Source organism: Hippoglossus hippoglossus, chromosome 20 (assembly GCF_009819705.1).
Source record: "Hippoglossus hippoglossus isolate fHipHip1 chromosome 20, fHipHip1.pri, whole genome shotgun sequence".
In the NCBI taxonomy this organism is placed as follows: Eukaryota; Metazoa; Chordata; class Actinopteri; order Pleuronectiformes; family Pleuronectidae; genus Hippoglossus; species Hippoglossus hippoglossus.
The window spans coordinates 9,056,909-9,079,414 of record NC_047170.1 but is presented as its reverse complement, the minus strand read 5'-3'; the positions used below and the strand labels follow the sequence as shown (position 1 = coordinate 9,079,414).

Sequence of the window (22,506 nt, the reverse complement as noted above, 5' to 3'; positions counted from 1 at the left end):
GAATTCAGGATTATAATTTGAATGAAGTCCTTGAGGTTCAAATCAATTACCTTCTTTTCAGCGGTGCGATGAACATGAGCGAGTTCCTGCTGAAGACGCTCTACCTCTTCGTTGCAATGATGCAACTGGTCCCGGTTCTGCTCTTTCTGCTGCCTTTCCGTGTTCAGGCTGCTTGTGGTCTGATCCAGGGTCTCGCCGATGTCCCTCAGCATGCACTCGCTCGTTTGTAACTGGGCAGAGATGGGGAGGACAGGAAGAGAAATGAAGAATAAGTTCGGTGCATCTGCATGTTTATGGTGTGAACCAAAGGGGACCGGCAGGCTGAGAGCTTCAAAGGGGGCTGAGGAGGAGAGGAACACCACGAGAAGAATGGGGTTCCAGCAAGAGAAGGAGATACAAGTATAATTTAGGGATGTTTGCTGCCACTCCGTCTCCATAGCAGTGAAAGGGAACATCGTAAAGGCTTTGTGCCAGATTGGGGAACCCTACAGTTAATGCATTGATTCAGGCCCAATAAAACTGCTTGACTACTCGTCATAAAGACGTAGGACACTAACGTTCGAGTGGGGCAGTGCTCACAAAGAGTGTTCCTATCTTCCGAATTAGACCAAAAATAAATAAATACAACATGCTTTAAAGTGTAACATCACACTGTAAAAATGCCTGTAGAAGGCAGTGCTGGTAGGGGGGGGGGGCTAAAAAACGCCTACTTACCCCCATCACCACACACCCAGATATCGCTACAAACACAGACACACACACACACGCGACATACCAGTTACTTTGCTAAAGCTAAGATATTTAGGTTGTCTAGCTATGAGCTACGACTCAAGTAGCCGCACGCACACTTTTGCGGCAGAAATGTGGTATGAAGTAGAGAGCTTCTCGTCTCCGGAGTTTCCTGATGGCCAAGATCACGGTCCCCCCGAGCCGTTTGAAGCGATGGCATAGGAAGCCGCTGCAGAAACAGCCAGGGCTGAAGCTCCCGTGCCTGAGGAGCACTGTGGTCCTGAGCCATTTGAACTGCTGGTACAGTTCCTACATGAAACCCTGGAGGCGCGAGGCCCTTAACATTTCTGTTGCAACAGTGCCTGTGAGAGACAGCATACACATTTATGTATCTTTATGAATATCATGACATACATATATAAATGTAATAACAGAGACATCCGAAATGGCAAAGCAAGGTCCAAGACGGAGGTGTTTTGAGCCACGTTCAACCCATAAATGTAGAACTCTTTTGTATAAATTTGATAATAACTGTGATATTAAAACCAGCATTAATGCATTTCATAATAAAAAAGTCAAATAATTTAGTTTAGAGCTCAACAAACACATTTAACTGCGCAGTACCTCTTTAATTAACATGGTTGCTTGTCCAATAAAGCATTTCTTTAATTCTCACTCTATATGTTTTGCTTGACTACTGCACCTTATGTACACAATCATGGAAACCTGTAAATGTTTTTAATGTTTACTAAGACCTGTGGCACTGCAGGTATGCAAAATGAGCCCTAGAATATCAGTAATGTGAGGAAATACTGTTTTTTTAAATGACTTCATTAAAATCGCTGCCATCTCCTGAATACACCAATTATTTCGGAAAGGTAAGGCAATTAAGTTGGTGTTACAAAACTAAGGGCACAGAGTCAACATATAAGAGGGTGTTGGGAGTATTCCCTAAGTCAAGTAACTAATATTCTTTTATGTTGAATGCACTTCATTTAGTTGGCTGACAAGCACCCGCACAGCTAAAGCACTCGAAGCAGATGAATGACTTGGTTTGGTCAAGGACACAGTAAATGGGTTAATTTAAGCCTAAAACACACCACTGCCACTCGCCTTTACGAAATACCTAGAGGGGCGAGAGGAGGTGGCGGAAAAGAAAGGGAAAGAACACAGTAAGAGAGTGACGGAGAGAGAGAGAAAGAGAGAATTTTAAAGAAGAGAAGGAAAGGACAACGAGAGAAACCTAAGGGCCATTCCATTCATCATGTGTATGACTCTTTAATGTTCCCATTCATTACCACTGGTTCTCATTGGGGTGAAGGCGAGACCGGACAAGAGAGATGAGAGAGAAACAGAAAAACAGAAAGAAAGAAAAGACTGATCGAAAGAGAAATAATAGAGGAAAAAAAATAAAGAAACAAAATCATATTTAACCCCTCCTCCACTCTGGCTCTCTCTCTTGGCTAAGTGATATTCATATGAACATGGTTCTTTATTGTACAATGAGCCAACCCTCTGCGGAGCTAAGATGGTGGCGATGAGTTATTAAATATGGAGAGAGGGCAAGAGAGGGAAGGCGGAGAAGGAGGGGAAGAAGGATGGATCATTAACTGTGAAGGAAGTAAAAAGTGAGGATAATTCCCTGATGTACCTGACTGGATTTGATAGAGAAGGTTGCCTAGTTCTGTTCCTTATTTAAGAAGAGCTCACTGCCCGTGTGTGTGTATGTGTGTGTGTGTGTGTGTGTGTGTGTGTGTGTGTGTGTGTGTGTGTGTGTGTGTGTGTGTGTGTGTGCACGTGTTACCTACTTTGCTCTGCAGTGAGGTCACGGTTTCTTGGAGCTGCACGCTGCCGTGGACCAGCTGTTGTGTGTGTTTCTCCTTCACAGCCAAGGTTCTCGTCATAGAGTCCTGTGTGGCTCGCAAACCGAGCACATCCTGGTTCAGGTGCCTCACACGCTCATCTCTTTCTTTCATCTAAAACACACACACACACACCAGAACCATCTGTTTATATACATACACGGTACATACAAAAAACCAACATACACCACTGATGCATTTACCTTCCTTCAGCAGGGCTCTTGACTGGGGCTGTACTGATGCATCGGACCAAATTGTCCCCTCCGTGCATCAGCACATAATTTGGCATTTACCATTTTGCCTGCAAAATGTTATATTATAAGAAGTGCTAAATTCTGTTATCCTTTCTTACACCTCACTGCTTTCTTTTGACGCTGCCTGGCAAGAAATGCTGCAGAGAGAAGGCTGTTTTGTCGGCCTCGTGCCTGTCACAACCAGGTACAGCACAGTTTCTTGGAGACACCATGCTTTTTTTTTACATTTAAATTCAGAACATCCACGCTCCGACAGGAAAAGCACCATTCCTCATTTAGCTAAATGTTTGCCATTTTGTCATATCTGAGCCATTCTTAGCGAAAGGCATAAGGTCAGGTGTCCCAATCTTCCACAAAGGATTGACCTGACCATGTTTTGCAATAGAATCTCTTTAAATCTGAAACTTATTCATCTCCAAAATTGAAAATCTAACTCACCATCTGTGCACTAAGCAGGAAAAACAATTACATCTATATGTATCCAAGCTGAAACAAAACTAAACATAAATTTGTGATTAAATTAGTGATCCTCACCCCAAACATGACCAAATGTGTGTGTGTGTGTGTGTGTGTGTGTGTGTGTGTGTGTGTGTGTGTGTGTGTGTGTGTGTGTGTGTGTGTGTGTGTGTGTGTGTGTGTGTGGGCCTGTGGTTCAGGACCCTTTACTAAATTAAAGCCCCAATTCATTAGAGTGTGTTAAATGAGCCCTGTGTTAGATTAGCCAGGCTCAGCAGACAGTCATCATACAAGCCAACGTATACTCAGAAAAACAATACACACATACACACTTTTGTACATGCAAGCTCACATCCATGTACATGTTTGTCAGGTGAGATGATTTTCAGACACAGAAAGACCACACGCTGTTATAAGGAAATACAATGTGCACTCAAAATGTTAATGCTAATGAAACCTAACCCCAACCAGTAAATACATCATCCGACATATAGTGACTTTCCTGCAGTCGTGTACAGTTTGGCTAATGGATGGTAACAATTATCAGCGAAGGGGTATCCAATATTGCAACAGTAAATTAAAACTATTCCTTTATCTGGATATTCCACCAATATTAGTGTGACTATTGGGAAATAAAAGAAGTTTTACAAAACTGAGACAATAATGTGTAATTTTCCGTGCTTCAGGCAAGTGGGTTCAACGCATTGAGTAAGTGGGCAAATGTTCATCTTTTTATGCCAAGCCATCTATATTGCAGGAGAGATTTCAGATGAAAAACAATTATGGAGCAAAGGAGCACATTTTAAATGTTATTACCGTCAACTTTTAACCAAGTTAAAGCAATAAAACTTACAGTTTTTTTTAACCGTACTTACTTACGACAATTCATGCTATATAATACTATATACTGCATATAAAACTATATTTTTTGCAAAACACATTAGCTAAAGTATATCCACATATTACATAAACACATTGCTATACATCTCTACACATATACTTGAGAATTGAGCATTTTAAAAAAAATGTTTAAGTCTAAGGCAGAAGCCGGGTTAGAGTATACTGCCATGTATTTCTGATCTGAAATGCACACTGTGAAAACCAACCTGCCCCAAAACAACAAGGGGGGGTTAAATTAACTCAATCAATTGATGACACGTAGGCAGATTGAATCCCACCATGGTGTAAAATACCCACAGAACAAAAGAGAGATGTGACAAGGTGATGACAAGTTTAAGTTAAAGTGAATTGAATTAACCATTACCTCCTCGAAGGTATAATGGTTTCATCTGCCTGTCTGTCTTTTATTAGCAGGTTTATGCAAACACTATTTGACAGATTACCACAGAACTTGATGGAATGATGCGGTGTGGATCATGGAAGTGCCCATTAAATTGCAGATTGACTGTATTTAAGGGGACCATTGGGCCTTGGTGGAGGTATGCGCTCGACTGAGTGCCATTTCTGATTTGTAATAAATCCGGTACAATAATGACATCTCTATGATTCCAAGTCAGTCATATCCACCCGGCAGCTAGTTACAGATCACAATGTCTGTCAAAAATCTCCCCGACAGCCCAAGGTCTTCATGGCACGGACTTAGAGAACTCAATAATATTGTTACGTAATTAATACGTAACAGATTTTCCTGCTTTTCAAATCTGCCACCATCAGAGATGATTAAAAGTTCCCATGTGGTCTGTGTGAAGTCTTAATTCTCCAGCAGGGGAGCGTAGGACCTTAGCTGGAAGTCCGGAAGAAAGAATATCAGATTTGCGATTTTATTTCAAATGAGTGCTTAAGCCTTGGACTTTCATATTAGTAAAGCCCCTATTGAGAGAGAAACCTCAATCTGATCAAGTCTCATTACTTTGGCAATCAAAGTTTCGCCCCTGGGGTCCTCCTCTCAACTCCTGCTCGCTTCTGCCTCCTCCTTCTATTCCTTCTCTCATCTCTCCTCTTTTCTCCTCTCCTCCTAGCCATCATATGTTCTTGCCACGGAGACGGAGGAGAAAGAGAGAGCGGCTTGCACAAATCCTTGATTGGCCAAAGTCTGTCCTCCATCTCGGATTACGAATAGAAGTGGAACATTTGAGGACAAAGAAAGGAGATGTGAGGAGGGGAAGAGACAGAGAGGAGAGAGAAAAAAGAGAGAGGGCGTGTGAGAGAGAGAGAGAGTTGCAGAGTTATGGGCACACAGAGAGAGTATGGCTAATATAATTGAATTAAAAAGATGGAGCGGGGCCATTTCTACGCAGGTGGGAGTGTGGAGTGAGAAAGAGCAGGCGAGATATTAACTTCTAATAAAAGAGAGATTAGAAAGTGGCTAGGAGGACTGCTGTCTTTACCTATGGGAGTGACAGCCCCCACATAACCTTTCGCTGCAATATGCACACTGATATTGGCAACCGTATTCTGAGCGTGCACCGCACAGGCCGACAAATACATATACACAGGCGTTCATACGGGTACCTGTGTCTGTGCAGAATCCAAAATTTACAAATATGATACACTGTATATGCAGAAACGTGTGACATTTGAGGAGACACACACTCACGAGAGCATAGTGTGACGGCAATGCATTATCAGCTCTCATTCAGCGATCCAACAGGCGGCAGCCATCAGATAATGAAGACGCAGCTCTTTGGGAAGCTGCTGCTATACAGACAATTAATTAACTAATTGGTCTAACGAGCTCGTTAATGCCAACGCTTTTTTTGGCAGCCGGCGTGAATACATTAACCAGGCTAATTCAATTAAACAGGTGCAGATTTCACAGCTGCCTCTCTCGCGGGTACACACACACACACACACACACACACACACACACACACACACACACACACACACACACACACACACACACACAAATCCACAGGTGTTGTGTACATGTTCGCTCCATTTGACTCTGATGTCTTTCTCCGCGAAACCTTGGCATTCGATCAAAAGCATAATGATATGCAGATCAAGTTGTGTGTGCTGGTGTGCGTGTGCGTGCGCGTGTGTTTGCGCCTTTGAGTCAGAAGTACAGCTCAATAAGCTCTAACGCCACTGGTGAGCTCTCTGTAGAGTTGAAAGGATGTAAAATAAGTGGAAGGGAAAACTGGTTGATGTCCTTCAATAGCCCGGTTACATGAACTAACAGCCAACATCCAGCCAGAGCATATCAAAATTGCCTGGGTTCTTTCCTGACCCATACAGCTTCCTTCCACCAATGATAATTCATCCTGCAGTTTCTGCATAATCCTGCCAACTAAAGACAAACAAACACGGACAAAAAAACACAACCTCCTTGACAGAGGTAACTGAGCTGTTCTGAACACCAGGAAACATTCGTTATAAAATGTGTAATATGTGTTTTTTCATGTGTTACACTTGTGATCTCACCTTCTGTTTCACACCATCCAGCTCTTGGGTTAGCTGGTTGACCCGCGCCTCTCTCTCCACCAGTCTTCTCTCGAACGAGGCACTGAGCTCGCTCCTCAAAGACTCCATGTTGGCCTCGGCCTGGAACACAGTCAGAAGCAGTTCATTCATTCATCGTCATAGACTATGGTTCAAGTGGCTGCATTTTCAGCCGGCTTCTGAGCAATGTTGCCGGGAATAATCCGCATTAAAATGAGAAAATAACAATACTTTGGCAAAAACATATCCTTTTGAAACACAGCTGCAGATACTGTATACAAATATGGTAGGACATGCACGTGCACACTAACAAACAAACACATAAACATTGCAGAGAGGGACTTCTGATGACACAGAGCTTATCTGAAGGTGATGGGCTTGTTATTCTGATGTGTTACCCCGTGTGTGTGTGTGTGTGTGTGTGTGTGTTGTATGTTGGAGTGTATGTGCGTGGTGATTCGGTGGGTTTGGTTTGTTATGGCTGCTCCTTCATAAGCTGACCAAAGTGCTGAGGTCGGTGGTTAGCTAAACTCCCATGGAGCTGATACCACTGATTAATTTCCTCCATCTTCATCGCCCCCACCCCTTCTTTCCCTTCCCCCCCCAGCCCATTCGGCTACTACTGAATATTAAACCAGCCCCCCCACCCCCTTTTTTTAATTTCCAGATAACCGCAGTTCATTTTTCTCCAAGTGTCATATAGCCATGACATGGTATAGCAGCCTATATATTAGGCATGGCTGATGTGAGTTATTGTTATTGTTATCGTATTTCCATTTACTGCCTGTGTGTCCTACTGTACACGATGCATGGCTAAATCATTACCTGCACGTGGTATAAATATCCAATAACACCATTAGTAATTTGCAGTGAAATCTCCTATCACGACAATTAGACATGCTCATGTTTCTGTGTTCAGGAGCCAGAGCACACCAACACCAAAAGTCTGCGCTTCACCAAAGCATAAATATCGACTGCTGTTGTCTGGTGTGTTAATAATGAAGAATTAGTGTGATTATTTACATGTGGGCCAGGGAAACGGGGCAGAGAGGTGAACGTGTGCTGCTGTAGCGGTTTGTTCTCTCGTGATTTGGAAATGGCTGTTGTGATATGTTAGATAATTGCTTTGTCTTATAATTCAGATTCATCATATTATATTACTGCTTGCGCCATATTTCTATCCCATTAACGGCTAATGTTAGCATATCTCTGCTTCAGAACATCTTACGCCAGCATGAGCACTTCACGTCATTGTCATTTCTGAATACATATATCCCTTTTAGTTCTCTGTCATTCAGATACATTACCGTTGCTGTGAAACGCGTATCACTCAATGTTCAATCACTACCTGCTGATCCTTGACGACTGATATCAATATCAGTATTGCAGACAGTGCAGAATGTGAGGCGAGGACGTCTGGGTATGCAAAGTTTCTGCAGCGCATGACATCGGATCATCCTTTCAATTACAGCTTTGGCTGTAATAATTAATACTGTGAATGCTGTGAAAAGTCCCATTGAACAGTCTGAGACATACCTTCAATATCACTCCATTGGCCAATTTAAATGACTGGTGAAAAGAGAGTTGGCTTTAAAATACATAATGTAACATTAGGCTACCATAAACTTCATCCTCTAGTCTCAAAACTGTATTAGTGTCTCATTTAAAGGCTACAACAAATAGGGCTATCAAAAAAATTATTTTCATAATTTCTGTATTGTAGCAGTAATGGTTATGTGATATTTAAAATTTGGCGGTTTTGTCCCTGAGTGTGAAAGAGGCTCAGCAAAACTAAGATAATATATGTGCATTAATAAAACAAAAGAAGTAAATATATAAAAGTGACTCAATAGTTACTTTCCGTGGTAACTACACCTCATTTTATGCAGTAATTGCAGTAAAATTCAGTTTCCTTTCAAAGTAGTAGCTAGTAACTGTAACTAAAAGGATCTGACGTCATCGTGTTGGCGCCTGTTACCACAGGACACCTTCACTTGTCTTGTGGAGTCCTCGACGGGTCAGAGCTGTTTTGGCAGCGCGGGTGGGGACCGACACTATATTAGGCAGGTGGTTTTAATGCCGTGGCTGATTGGTGTATCTATATTAACATTAACATGTGCACACGTGTGGAAACAAACACGCAGACAGACGCGCACCGCGGGTGTCATCACTCAATGTCCCGGCTACAAATGAAATCTCATTCCCTCTAACAATCTGAGAGGCCCACTCTGAAATACCTCTCTCCCTCCTGCCTCCCCCACTCCCTCCCTCTTGATCTCCACTAAATCACACCCTGGTTTTTTTTCTCTTCTTCACCAGTCTGCACACCTGTTAAATAAATTTATGGAAAAACACATGCTGAGCAGGAACAATCACACACGTGACCTATGTGCGCTCATTTGTGTTTTTGTCAGCGCAATCAAATATTTATTTATCCCTACATTTGCATGCTGGTTGACACTTTGCTATCCTTCCACTGAGCTTTGTCTTGTATCCAGACATGTAACAACAACAGCTGCTCTCTGCTTTTTCTCCCCTTGCATTGTTGTGTCTTCCTATCATCATATTACTCCACGTCACCTGCTTGCATAGCCTGGAACCTTGCCCAGGAAACTGGGGAAGTGGGAAGTGATTTGGAAAAATGAGGGCAATAAAAAAAAATACAGGGATGAATGAGGAAATGTGATATAAGGTAATATGCTAACCCAATCAGCTGGCTGCTGTTTGCCGACAGTATAATCAACATATCGGCCTAATGTCATTACTGCTATATGAGAAATAATATTGCGTGAAATGATATTGCGCAGCGCGTGCATGGTCGTGTGTTGCACGCATGAGTGAGCTCCCACGTCCAAATGTATGTATTTTCCTACCACTTTCCTGGCACAGTGGACCTTCACACACACGAGGTGGCAAAAAGACGCACCGCAAAACAATATGTCCTTATTCCTGTAAGACGTTCGCCTTCCTTACAATGGAGAAATGAAGGAGGAAATAGAAAATGCCTTTAAGATGAGATTTCACTTGATAAGGATGATTAATCGATTGATTACTTGACGATTGATATTGATTTGGTGAAAAAAAAGGAAAACAAAGTGTTATTATTTCCCTTCAGACAATTCTCATTTGTTTTATGATAAGAAATAAAACTAGATTTACTTTGAAGGGTTACTGTTTACAACTGCATATTCTCACACACACACACACACACACACACACACACACACACACACACACACACACACACACACACACACACACACACACACACACACACACACACACACACACACACACACACACACACACAAATGGCCCAATGGCTCTGACACAAGAGGATATTAGTTAGTGTGTGGCTTCCATATCCTGAATGCATGAGGCCATTGATGGCCTCTGTTGATGGACAATGGCGTGAAGCCATCACTCAAGTTATGGAGCTTTAATTGGAGACAGCATAAAACGATAAACCAAGAAACATGCATGGCTGAACAGCCCAATGTAAACCATTAATCATAGCACAGGCAAAGACAAGTGGCTGCCACATACACACATGCACGCACGCACACACACACACACAAGAGGGTGCACACCGCTGCAGAAGCACACACATGCTGCCCTAGCACCACACACCTTGCACTTGGGTGCATATTTGCACACATGCACACGTACACACATATGCGCACACACACACACATGCACACACACACACGCACACAGTGGGAATGGCAGAGACAAGCGTCCCAGTCACATATTCTCATGATAGATGACCCATTTAACTTTGATTTCTGAGAGAAATGAGCTCGCCAGTGATACGGGGTTAACACACACACACACACACACACACACACACACACACACACACACACACACACACACACACACACACAGTTACTGACTCATTCATAATACACATAGCTACTATGCATGGGCTACATACATGAACTCACAGTGTACATTTAGTTTATATGTAAATAACAGCTTGCATTATTTTGTAGACACATTCATGCCCTCTCTCTCCCCTTTTTCTCCCCCACACGTTCCCTCACACATACACACACACACACACACACATACGTACGCACCCACATGCAAGCACACAGAGCCACTTATTTGCATGAGAAGGGTTTTAATATGGGGATGATTTGTGATGTAAGCAATCAGAAGTGAAGTACTTCATCAGTAGCTGTGTCTAACGCACCTCTCCCCCACTGGCCATAAATACAAATCCATGCGCACGCACACATACACACACACACACACACACACACACACCTGCTTGTAAAAAATCCGTGCTATCCCACAGAGGAGAGAATAAATCAGGAGAAGAAAAAGTTGGCATGAAGGCAAAACCGTTAATAATACAAACGCACACAAATATGCCACCGCACATATCACACCCTACAAAAATATGCTGGATAAAAAAACTTGCAAATGACATATGATATGTCTTGGGAAAGTTGGAGTCTATGCTGCCCACTTCAGATCTGTGTGGTGAACAACTCATGGTGTTGCCCGTATTAATTTGTCATATATAACTGCTGCTGTGCCCTGACTGACTTATAGTGTTTTCAAAACATGACTTAAACCTTTTTATACTAATAAATCAGCCTTGACTTTCCCTTTGTTTTATTACTTGACAACTGTATATAATGAATAATGACTTTAAAATACATAATTCAGCGGTGCTATCTCGTGTAGCACTAAAGCACATGACATAGTGAATAAAAGGGGGGCATCTAAAAAGCCTGTAAAATGTTGAATAAAAACAAAGGGTATCCCAAGAAAGTTACAAAACCAGCCAAGGACAGAAATGTGTTTATGAGAAACTGGATAAGATAGAGATGCTTTGGAGAAGAGAATCTGCTGTGAGATGTATTTTTTTTAAAAGTGACTGCTGCATTGACAAGAGTGAAAAGGTTATTCTGCCAATGAGGAGCGAGTACAAGAGCTGAGATAGCTCAAGGTCTCCATGTCAATGGGTTAAACAACTGATGTGTAACCAGATCGTGATAAAACAGAAATCAGAAGCATTTAGTTTCCTTTTCTGTTCTCTGCTGTTATTGTGTGGCTGCTGCCAAACGTACAAGTGTCTCCGCTCCAGCTTTATTCCCGTAGGCAATTCATTTTGCATAGTGATAATGTTGTTATCCAGTTATTTCCTTATTTGGTGCTTGATTGGAAATGATAACTCCCCCCCCCCCCAAAAAAAAACACCATCTGCAGCCCATCACAGACTCTGTCCAGTGACATATGAAACAATGTTGATATTTAGACGGATGGATGGTGCATTAGAAGGACAAAAACCTTCCAAATACACACAAACACACACGAGCGCGCACACGTTCCATACAGCGGTTGCAGCCCCTCAGCGCTCCTCTGTCCTCACATGCTTGGTTTCCTCGTCTAATTGCTGCCATTCGTCAGTATGTGTGTGTCTGTGTGTGTGGTGTGTGTGTGTGTGTGTGTGTGTGTGTGTGTGTGTGTGTGTGTGTGTGTGTCTGTATGCCAAGCACTCCTGTACTTTGTGTTTTTGTGCTTCTTCCGTGATTCTGTCACTGTGCATTTACAAACAACTGTGTAGAAAAGGAGGCAAGTAACAAATAATCAGACAGACAGGTAAGAATGGGAAGAGAATGAAACAGAAGGACAAAGATGCAAAGACACACAGACACACAGACACACACACACACACCCTCACTCACAGAGCTGTCACAGTGCCATGGGGCATACTAAACCTGTCAGCATTTAAACCTGCTGGCTCCTACTCTGGCTTGCCATGTGGAATTAGTCTCACATAATATGCCAGCCTCTTTATTGAAAACAACAAACACCTACTTATGCTGCAGAACGGTGATATCTCCAATCACAATACATATCAGAAGCTTATGAGCCATTCATCACACACTGCAGATATTATGGATGTGATTGCACAGAGTAAATAGCAGCTACAGTTGCAAGCAGATGTGTGTCACAAAAGAAACTAATCTAAGATGTTTAGGGGCCATATTGAAGAAAGGAAATGGGGATAAGGTCACAATATTGCAAGAATATAGTTGTATCTTTAAAAAATGTCATAATAGTTCATGAATAAAATCATAATATTAGGAGAATACATTTTTATTATTAAGAGAGTTACGTTATACTTGAGAAGAAAGTCGTAAAATTTCAAGAATTAAGTCATAATATTAGGAGGATTTTATGATAAGAGAATGATGTCGTACTTGAGGAGCCATAATAATTCAAGAATAAAGTCGTAAGTGAGAAGAAAGGGATAATTTTACGAGAATAGAGTCATAATATTGAGAGAATTAGGTCGTACTTGAGGAAAAAGTTGTAATATTGTGAGGATATAGTTGCAATGGAGAATAAAGTTGTAATATTAAGAAAATAAAGTTGCAATATTAAGAGGATAGCTGTCGTTTGAAACCTAAAGTATAACTGAACTAAATGCTCCACGTTCCTCATTTTAACAACTAGCTGATCTTCTTTTATTCCCCCTGTAAAAAGACACGTAGCCTAAGTAAACTTACCACTTTACTTTTGAAATGTCAGGCTTTTCTCCCCTTTAAGTGGCCCTAATACCCCTTTGTACTAATCAGTGGTACAGAAGGTTTTTAAATATTTTTCAGCGCGGAGCAAATCAAAACTCATAAAACAAGCTAATTGCAACTTGACTTATATCCGATATTGACGTTCCCGCATGTACACAAATGAGACTGATTGCCCTCTTCTGGCTCATCATGAAAATGTGACTGTTGATGAGTGAAGCTCTTTATGTTCTGTCGTCCATGTGTGTGCAAACATTACATTTTTATGACGGTGTGTCTGTGCGTTTTTAATAAGAACGTCCCCGTTATTGCGATTTTTTTTTTTTTTTACACTCGCATGTGCTTTTGTGTGTGTGCGTGTGTGTGTGTGTGTGTGTGTGTGTGTGTGTGTGTGTGTGTGTGTGTGTTCAACATGATAATTTGTCAGTTTATGTTGTGTGGGGGCTAAACAGATAAACAGATAAGCAATCCACAGCTCAATCCTTCATCCTGCTCTGATTATAAATCAGCTGGAGCTCTCACAAGCAATCAGCAAGAGCAATCTGCAGCCGGCGCAGACACCCTATCAATCAGAGGGGACCATCACACTGTCACACACACACACGCACATAATCTTAAGGAATACACACTCACATATTTGTACGGCCCTGCACCCACTGCTGTGTACGTACACACACACACACACACCAACACAGAGGCAGGTATATGCCGCAATTGTAATTCTACATCCCCACCCTGCAGCCCTTTTTCCTCCTTTTAAAACTTCTTTCACTCTTTTTCTGTCTTGTGATCGGAGTCGCAGCGGCGGTTACATCCAGACTTGCTGCCTGGCGGCCACGGAACAGTGCAGGGCGAGACACATCACTCCTAATTACAGTCTGATATTAATAACAGAGAAAAATATTAATCTTGGAGGTAAACACTAAGCCGCTTAAAGGAAAATTGCAAATAAATCAGATTATCTTATAGGAATATCCTCTGAATGGGCCGAGGGGGTAATGAGAAACCTGCGCCCAACCTCCCTCTCTCTCGCTCTCCTTCTCTTTCCCTCTCGTTCTCTGTCATTTCCCACTCCCCATTCTCCTGCGGGATTGGAAAAAAAAAGGTGTTAGTATGTGTATGTGTCTGGGTGTGTGTTTGTGATCACATCTGTGTATTTATACAACTGCAGCGCGACCCCCCCCCCCCCTCCCTACACCACCACCAGCATTACCTCCCTCCTTCTCTCTCTCTCTCTCTCTCTCTCTCTCTCTCTCTCTCTCTCTCTCTGCTGCTGTATTCATTTTTCACCTCCAATTTTATTTTTTCATCAGGTGGTGGTGGGGGGGGGGAGTTGCCGCCGAGCAGATTCAATTAGGTTCTGTGATTGGGCCGCTGGCATTCACCGGGGTCATGGAAAGGTTAAAGAATTCAGTGGCACAAACATGATTATGGCTCTGTAGCATTTGATCAGAAGTAAGGTTTGTCACGGCGAAGTGCAGCCCCGCTGTTTTGTTTTTGCAGTGGGACCACCGAGTTCTGACCCGAGTGGGACGTGAGGTGCTCCACGCGTTTGGTTTGGTTGATTCTTCCATTGAATGGCAATTATATGCAGAAGAGGCTGGATATACAGAAAACATGGAAAGACATACAGAGACATGCACAAGTGTGTGTGTGTGTGTGTGTGTGTTTGTGTGTGCACAGGTGAGGCGTGTTGCTACACCGGCAAGCATGGAAACCCACAAATATATCTGCACAGAAACATTAATTCTCTCTCTCCCCTTTCCCCTCCCTCTCACACACGCGCACACACACATACACACACACACACACACATATTCGGAGAGTAGCAGAGTAATAAAGCCCACCCTTGCAGTGAAATTAAAGCTAGTCAATGACACTGCGTGCTGAGCACACACTAAATCATTTTTATACCCAGATGAAGCAGCCAACATAATACCAGCTCTGCACATGTATCCAATATCACCTGGAGACTATGTGAGGGGGGGAAAAAACAACAACTAATCAAATATCATATTGGATGTGTCAGATTCATGTCAGAACAAGAGATTAATACTAAATATAGAAAATATGGTACAATAACAGGGAGAATTCTTTTTTTATATTTAAAATGACCAGGCAGAGAGCACATTATGAGATATTGGATTGATAAAGCGGCTGCGATGCTGTTGTTCGGTGAGCATAATAGAACAATAACGTTGCTCCTGGGTTAGCAAAGATTGCATTATGATTTTAATGCGTCTTACAGACACAAGCCCTTCACTGGCAGGAAATTATGTCAATAAATAAGCTGCCTCACATTTTAAAACAAAGAGACTCATAGTAAATGAAAGAAACGTGCAAATGTGGAATGGTGTTTGGTTACTATCACAATATCTTGCACGACGCGGCCATGCATGCACACGCGCTATACCTGCAGCTTCTTCATTAACAAACAGATTTATGGACACGTTTTTACAAACATATTAAAATGACTTCTCTTTGTGCTTTTACAGATCATAATCTCCTCAATTTAAAATTCATTCCAAACATTTAAAGTGCATATTTTTAACGCTTAAGGTAGCTGCTATGAGGAATCGTTGCCGGTCAATATCTCAAAGCTACACTCCACCAAGGTCAGGATGTTTACCCTGAATATTTGTGCGCACCCCGCTCCTTTCCACTCACACCTGCCTTCGCCCATAAGTAGATTCATTCTGACAGTGCATGTCAATCATCTCATTTTGGGAGTGCCTGTCAGTCATCGCCCTCCCCTCACATCACCAGCAGCCACAGCCATCAGGGAGCTTTTCCATCTGCCACTATCTGCAACCTCAGGTGTGGCGACACCAGCCAGACGCAACCAGTCAATAGAGCTGTTCGCTGCTCCAGTTCCCTCGCTGTGACCTAATTGCTGGTGCGACGCTCAAATGTGTCCTACACCTCCCAATTCTTGTGAACCCTCCCCATCCCCCGCGAAGCAATCCCCATTCTATACTCAAAACGGGTATTTACATGCCCCACACCGCAGAGAGCAAACAAGCTCATTTAAAAGTTCATATGCTAATGTGTGACATTTAATCCAAACTTTACACGGGGAAAAGGACACGCAACAATAGATTTTGATTCCTTTCTTGTCCACGAATCTCATCATTTCCTTGTCCTCCATATTTATGAGCTGAAGAGGCGGGACACCTTAGAGGGGTGTGAGGGGAAGGGACAGGGAGTTTACTGTTTGGAAATTGGGCTGATATTTGCACTCATTCTTTGTTGATATTGTTGATATTCACAAATTACAGATTGTTCCTCTAATTTGGACAATGGCAGAAACACACTGCATAGTTAGTCCCACGTATGGTTTTCCGTGACTATGATATATAATCAATTTGTTGTCTTCTTTAAATGACTGCGGGCTTCTCATTTTTAGCCGGAGACTGTTTGTTACCATGGCTGAAATGACAACTGTGTGCAGTATCATCTGCAGCTAATTAATGTAGTTAATTCCGCGAGTGTGCCAAACCACAAAGCCGAAAACCTTTGCAGCCGTCTGGTAAATGTGCTGTGAAAGGAAGCGCCTGCACGCTTGGCCTAAGACAATTTCCGAGAGATACACCACTCTGTGTCGTTTTGATATTTCAAAAGAGTGGAAAGAATGGAAAGTGGAAAAACCCAAAAGTCAGCCAAAGGGGTTGCGGTTGGGCAGGGTAGTCAGCTCAGTGTGTGTGTGTGTGTGTGTGTACGTGTGTGTGTGCGTGTTGACAGACTGACACACGCACTACATATAATGTTCCCATGCATTTGCATTATTTTGTCATTTATTCCTCCCTTGGATGTGGTGTAGGAAGACACATAAATGCAGTGGATGTTTTTTTAACTCCACCAAGGAGATTATGTTTTCACCTTTGTCTATTTGGTTTGTTGGTTTGTTTGTTTTGGGGCAAGATAACTGTAACCAAAACACAACTAATCACATTCATAGGAAACTTGGTACGAGGATGTGGTGTGGGTCAGGGAAGAACCCATTTAACTTGGATGTAGATCCATGAATTTGTTTTGACTTTCTTTAACATTCTGAGATAGGGTCCTGATAAAAAATCTGACTCATCTAAGTAACTGACATCTATGAGTGTGGGAAGTTTGGTGCAGTTTGATTTAAGTTAAGGGGTTTTCTAATGTTTTCTGTACCTTAGAGAGAAGTATTTCCTCCTTCTCTCTGCTCTGGCTTCAACTACAGAGACAGACACATAGCTTAATTACATATATGATAATAATATGATAACAACAATAAAATTATACATACTGTAGGTGTCTGACACATTGTAGGCACGTGCCGTTTGTAAAAATATGTTCCTCAAGATCCTGTGGAACAAGAATAAATGGTAGTTGATCAAACAGCGATGCGTCAAATGAAGAGAAATAAATTCGGACAAAAATGTCCCACAGTGTGAATTTGGTGCCAAAGAGAATGGTTTGTAATGTACGAACAGACAGGTTCTTTCTCTCTGTCTCTTTCTCTCTCTCTCTGAAACACACACACGCACACACACTCACACGCACCCTCGCAGATCGACCAGGACAGGCCAGGGATGAGCACACCCCATCTGATCTGTGGCCCGTTCATTCATTAGACCCATGCTCTCCCATATTGATTTCAGCTTAAGTAATGAGAAAGCTTATCCAAAAATCTTTAGCATTTGGGCTCCAACTTAAGGGAATCGATGGGGCCATTTCCCATTTTGAACAGCACATATGCAGGGGTTTTATGTACAGTGAACGGGACAAATCCCGATGCTGATAAATCAATAGGCCTTTTTGTCGATGGACAGGCACGCTTGCACACACACACACACACACGCGTCGCATACACGGCCACACATGGCTGATAAATGGTATTTTTGAGGCAATTAAAGTGAGCTGTAAACATATGAAGGCCAATCAATTGGTCAGTGAGGTCTATTATCAAGGCTTTAACACTGATTTAGAAGGGGCTTTAAGGAGCCAAAGGCTTTAAGTGTGGCACAGTCACTTATGCAGATCCACAGCAACCTGAGCAGATCAGTGTGTCGCCGTGCTAAGCTTACATGTCACCACAACTGATGCATGCAGGGGAAAGATGGGGGACTGTAATGATTGTTGCTACGGCTGGGCGAAATGAAATATAAATGCCTCTAAGGGACATTGAAAGACAATTTTTGTTTGTTATATTCTATTATTTAACCAAGGTTGATATAGAAAAAAAAAAATAACTTTCATAAATTACGTTTTTGCTGCTCTCTGAATCTAAAGTACCTTTTCAAACATGGTGCCAATTTAAAATCTCACTTAGCCATAGGCGCTGTTAAAGAAATGCATTCGCGAAATGGGGAGAGTGGGGTGGGGGAGGAGCTGCGGGCTGGACATATCTCTTTTAGCAGGCGTCGACAAGCTTGTTAAGAAGAAAACAGATGCATCAGTGCAGGCCACTCTTCAGGAGGCGCCCCCTACTGCTTCCACTTTGCTAAAGGTGAGACATGTACGTATTAGCGGAGGTAACCTTCACACGACACGTCCCTGAGGTAATTCCGCGTTAATATTCATTTGATTCTGTGCATGGCGGCTATGACAAGATTCTCTGCTTTCATGCTCTGTGCCTGCAAGCCCCCTGTCCACCGCACAACGTCAATCACATAAACACACACACTTGTTGACACAACTTTTTCTTGCTATCTGAAAGTACAGTGATGTAAAGCGCAACCAAAAACGCTTCTCCCCCTCTTAGCTGTTACTCTTTTTTTTTTTCTCTTTGTTTCTCTTGTTTGTGCAATGTGCCCACTTCTTTCAACACACTGTTTCAGCCTGGTTGATCTGGTGCGTGTGCATGTGTGCTGCTGAGGCATGACATTTCAATTGTGCGTCCAATCAAATTGGCAGAGAGGCGGTGAGGAAGGCTGGGGGAGTGATGAGGGGTGCGGGGGTGTTCCGAGGGTTGCCAACTCACCGTTGCCATGGCGAACCACTTCTGTCAAAACCACCAAGGTCACATCAACTGACCTGCAGTGTTATGGGACTTCTGAATAGCGTTCTGTATATGGACATGAGGATTTCTCTCTTTCTTTGCTTCTTTGTTCTATTCCCCATTTTGTCTTTCTTTCCTCACTTTTTTTTTTTTTTTTGCTGTAATCATCTTTGTGTACAGCATTTCTTCCCCCCACCCTCATTTAGCCTTTCCCTCTTTCTTTTATATTTAAGATGACTAATTGTACCATTACGAGACCTGTGGTGTGGCTGAATCCATTATGTAGGCCTGTGCTGGCAGAGAGTCTGAGCACAGGCTGCTTTGGGCCATTATAATTCAGTTTGCTAACACACAGCCATTGTGTTAGCGTGGGGTTAGGGGAGATGGTATGATAAAATATTGAGGGCGACCGAGGCAGCTGCAGATGCTAGCTGTCATGTGTGAGCGAATGAATGTTATGACAAGCATGTTTAAACATTCATGTGGGGAGGAGAGTTTAGGAGGGCTTTTCATTAACACCAATATGTCTTCCTCTCCCCGGTGCAGACACTGCTGGTGGAAGCATGACAACAACAGGGAAGAGAGGAATTAACATCTCGAGAGGAAACTGTCACAGATACACACATATAGAGAGGAGGAAGCGCTCCGTCGTCTGCATGAGCACACGCAGACGCACACATTTTGCATGGGCTGAGTGCTCTTCGGTGCCTTGCATCTTAACATGAAAAGTGCTAAGCGAAATTGACACTCTACTTTCAAACTCTAACAGACAGCGAAACAACTTTCTCTTGTTTACCGGGAGAGAGGGGGGAAAAAATCTGAAAGTGTAACATCGTGTTCTGAGCTGATCAAATATCTCGCAGCAGAACTGAGCAACGCATTCAAATAGGAAGAAATGGGAGCACAATGGATTCTCACATCAACCACAACAATGACATAATAGAAATGATTTTTTTTTTTTCAAAAGGAAGAATAAGGATGTGGGAGGTTTCTAGGCCAAACATGCATCACCCACTATGCTGTTAGGTTGTCAGGAGATTTGACCTGGTAGCAACGGTGCAATCTCTTTTGACACTTTCTGGAGACGAGAGAGAGGAGGAGCTATTTGTGGCATTTGGTGGGAGCGGAGCAATGGCCAATCTGTTTATATAACCTTGAGAAAGGTGGATGAAGAGACCCTTGTCTTTAACAAGTACAGGGCTGGCATAACCACGTTGTGCTAAATGGGTAAACACTGTGCTCATGTAGGAACTCAGCTCTTTTAATCTCGTCTCAACCATCATGTGCGGATCATCTGTAACTTGGGAGAAAAAGTACATGGAACGCGCCGTACAGTCAGTCGTGTAGTAACAGAGCTTCATTCGTTATTGTTTAACTGTGGCGTGTCATTATGGGAAAAAGGTATACGCGTTTTATCTCACTAAAACTCAAATGGAGTGCAAAATCAATACCGATGCTGATGATCCTACGAAGTCAACAAGGCAAAGGAGAAAACAGGGGGATCAAGTAATCTCATCGTAAGTAGCTTTGACTTGCAAAACGTGTTTGAATAACATGAGCTTTAGCTAATGTCATAAATGGCTTTAAATGCTGTAAGGTGCATTAAAAAAATGTGCCCACTCATCTGTTTCCCCCGCACCTTGATGCAAACATTTTAGATTAATCGAGTTTTCACTGGTCAAGCAATTCCATTTTGATATTCAAATTCGGTGTGTGTGTGTATGTGTGCGCGCATGCCAGCGCAACACTGATCTAATCAGTCTTAAATCAGTTAATAAGCCAAGGACACAGAGGAGATGACTCAGCTGATGTGAGCACGAGCTAATATTAGCATCTCGCCATCTCGCTCGTTCAAGACCTGTGCGGCACATAGTAGCATCCAGTGTTCCCATTTCAAAAGTGCAGGCTTTGGGTGCTAAGCCCCGCAGATAAGCCCACCACAGTGAATTCCATTAGCACATTAGCAAAGGTGTCACGACCTAATGTTAATGTTTGGGAGCAGCGTTTTTATACCATATTCATTATTCATCATACCGTAACTTTATTTGAGGGCAGCGCTTCAATTGTTCCAAAAAAAAAAGAAGATAATCCAAATGACAGGTGGTTGTATGCCTTGAGATGACAAAAACCTCTGAGCCGCTCATGATAAAGGACGTGCGTCTGACCTCTAATCCATGTTGACGATTATAATTACCTCCACCAGGGACGTTATGTATTCATCTAAGTTTGTTTGCGGGATCGTTAGCAGGATTTTGCCATGGAATTTTGTGGAGGGGTGGGGCGTGATCCAAGAAGGACCCCATTAAATTTTGGTACGCGTCCCAGTGTTTACCACGGAATTAATTAAATCTATGGCAGTAATGGGGGTGTGCGTGCGTGCGAACAAAGGTCACTGTCAAGCGCAACAGATTCTGATTGACAGGTACACAGACTAAAGGGGGAAAGATACGTTTTCGCAAGGGAAAGGACTGCATTGCATGCCACAACTGCAGCCGAAGCCAAGAGGTCAAACTGTCTACGCGCGTGCACAGTAAAGACGTTATGGACCATAGCATAAGGAAGTTTTAGTGATCATGTGCTCATGCAAATAAGTAATAAATAGTTTAGCACCAAGTTAGAGATCCCTGATGTTATGATGAGAAGTGTAAAAAGTGTTCGTTTGATTATGAAACTGTGGCAGGACAAATTAGAATCTGGCCACCAATGTCTTTAATATAATTAATGGGAAACACTGGGATCCCAATCAGTAAAGAGGATCCAGGAATTCTTTTTAACTTTCTTTAACAGTGCAACAGGCGGTTTTTGACATTTCCACTGATTTCCCAGGGAATAATTCATAGATGAAAACAAATCAGGCATATCAAGGGGCTGACATTTGTGCATGTGTACAATTTGGTGTGGCTTGATTGAATTTAAGAGGACCTTTGGGCCTCGGCAGTGGCGTGCGCTCCTCTGAATGCGATTCTACTTACAAATCGTGACGATGTATTTTAATCAAAGCTCGCCCACTGTCAGCCTTGCAGACACAACTCCAGAGGAGCAGATGAGCACTATTCCGTCAAAACTAATTCTCATCTACAAACTCATTACATGACAAACCGCACGTCAAGATGCTTCAGACACAGGCACGCAGAGACACATCACAGAGACAAACAGATACACAAGTTCATGAATGCTCAATACATGCAAACAAACACTCAGGCAGTCACACAGAAACTGACTATTAATTAAAAGCCGGAGCAGGGGTGGGCGGTTCGCAACACCACAACTTCCTGTAA

General features: G+C 42.6%; 1 protein-coding gene across 10 annotated transcripts in view; it reads right to left on the bottom strand.

The window, feature by feature from the left end:
- The window catches only part of LOC117754232 (trichohyalin-like), a 130,535-nt gene that overhangs the window by 80,504 nt on the left and 27,525 nt on the right, over positions 1-22,506 (bottom strand). For 8 of the 10 annotated variants that reach the window (XR_004612369.1, XM_034573055.1, XM_034573057.1 and 5 more), the window contains 3 exons: positions 6,689-6,808; positions 2,538-2,705; positions 51-230 (listed from right to left, as the gene is read on the bottom strand). Coding sequence is in view for 9 of the 10 variants with exons in the window: in XM_034573055.1 (XP_034428946.1) it covers positions 51-230; positions 2,538-2,705; positions 6,689-6,808 (468 nt within the window). In the remaining variant the exon portion in view is untranslated. The remainder of the gene's footprint in view (positions 1-50; positions 231-2,537; positions 2,706-6,688; positions 6,809-22,506) is intronic. The other 2 variants (XM_034573053.1, XM_034573054.1) reach the window with 2 other exon arrangements.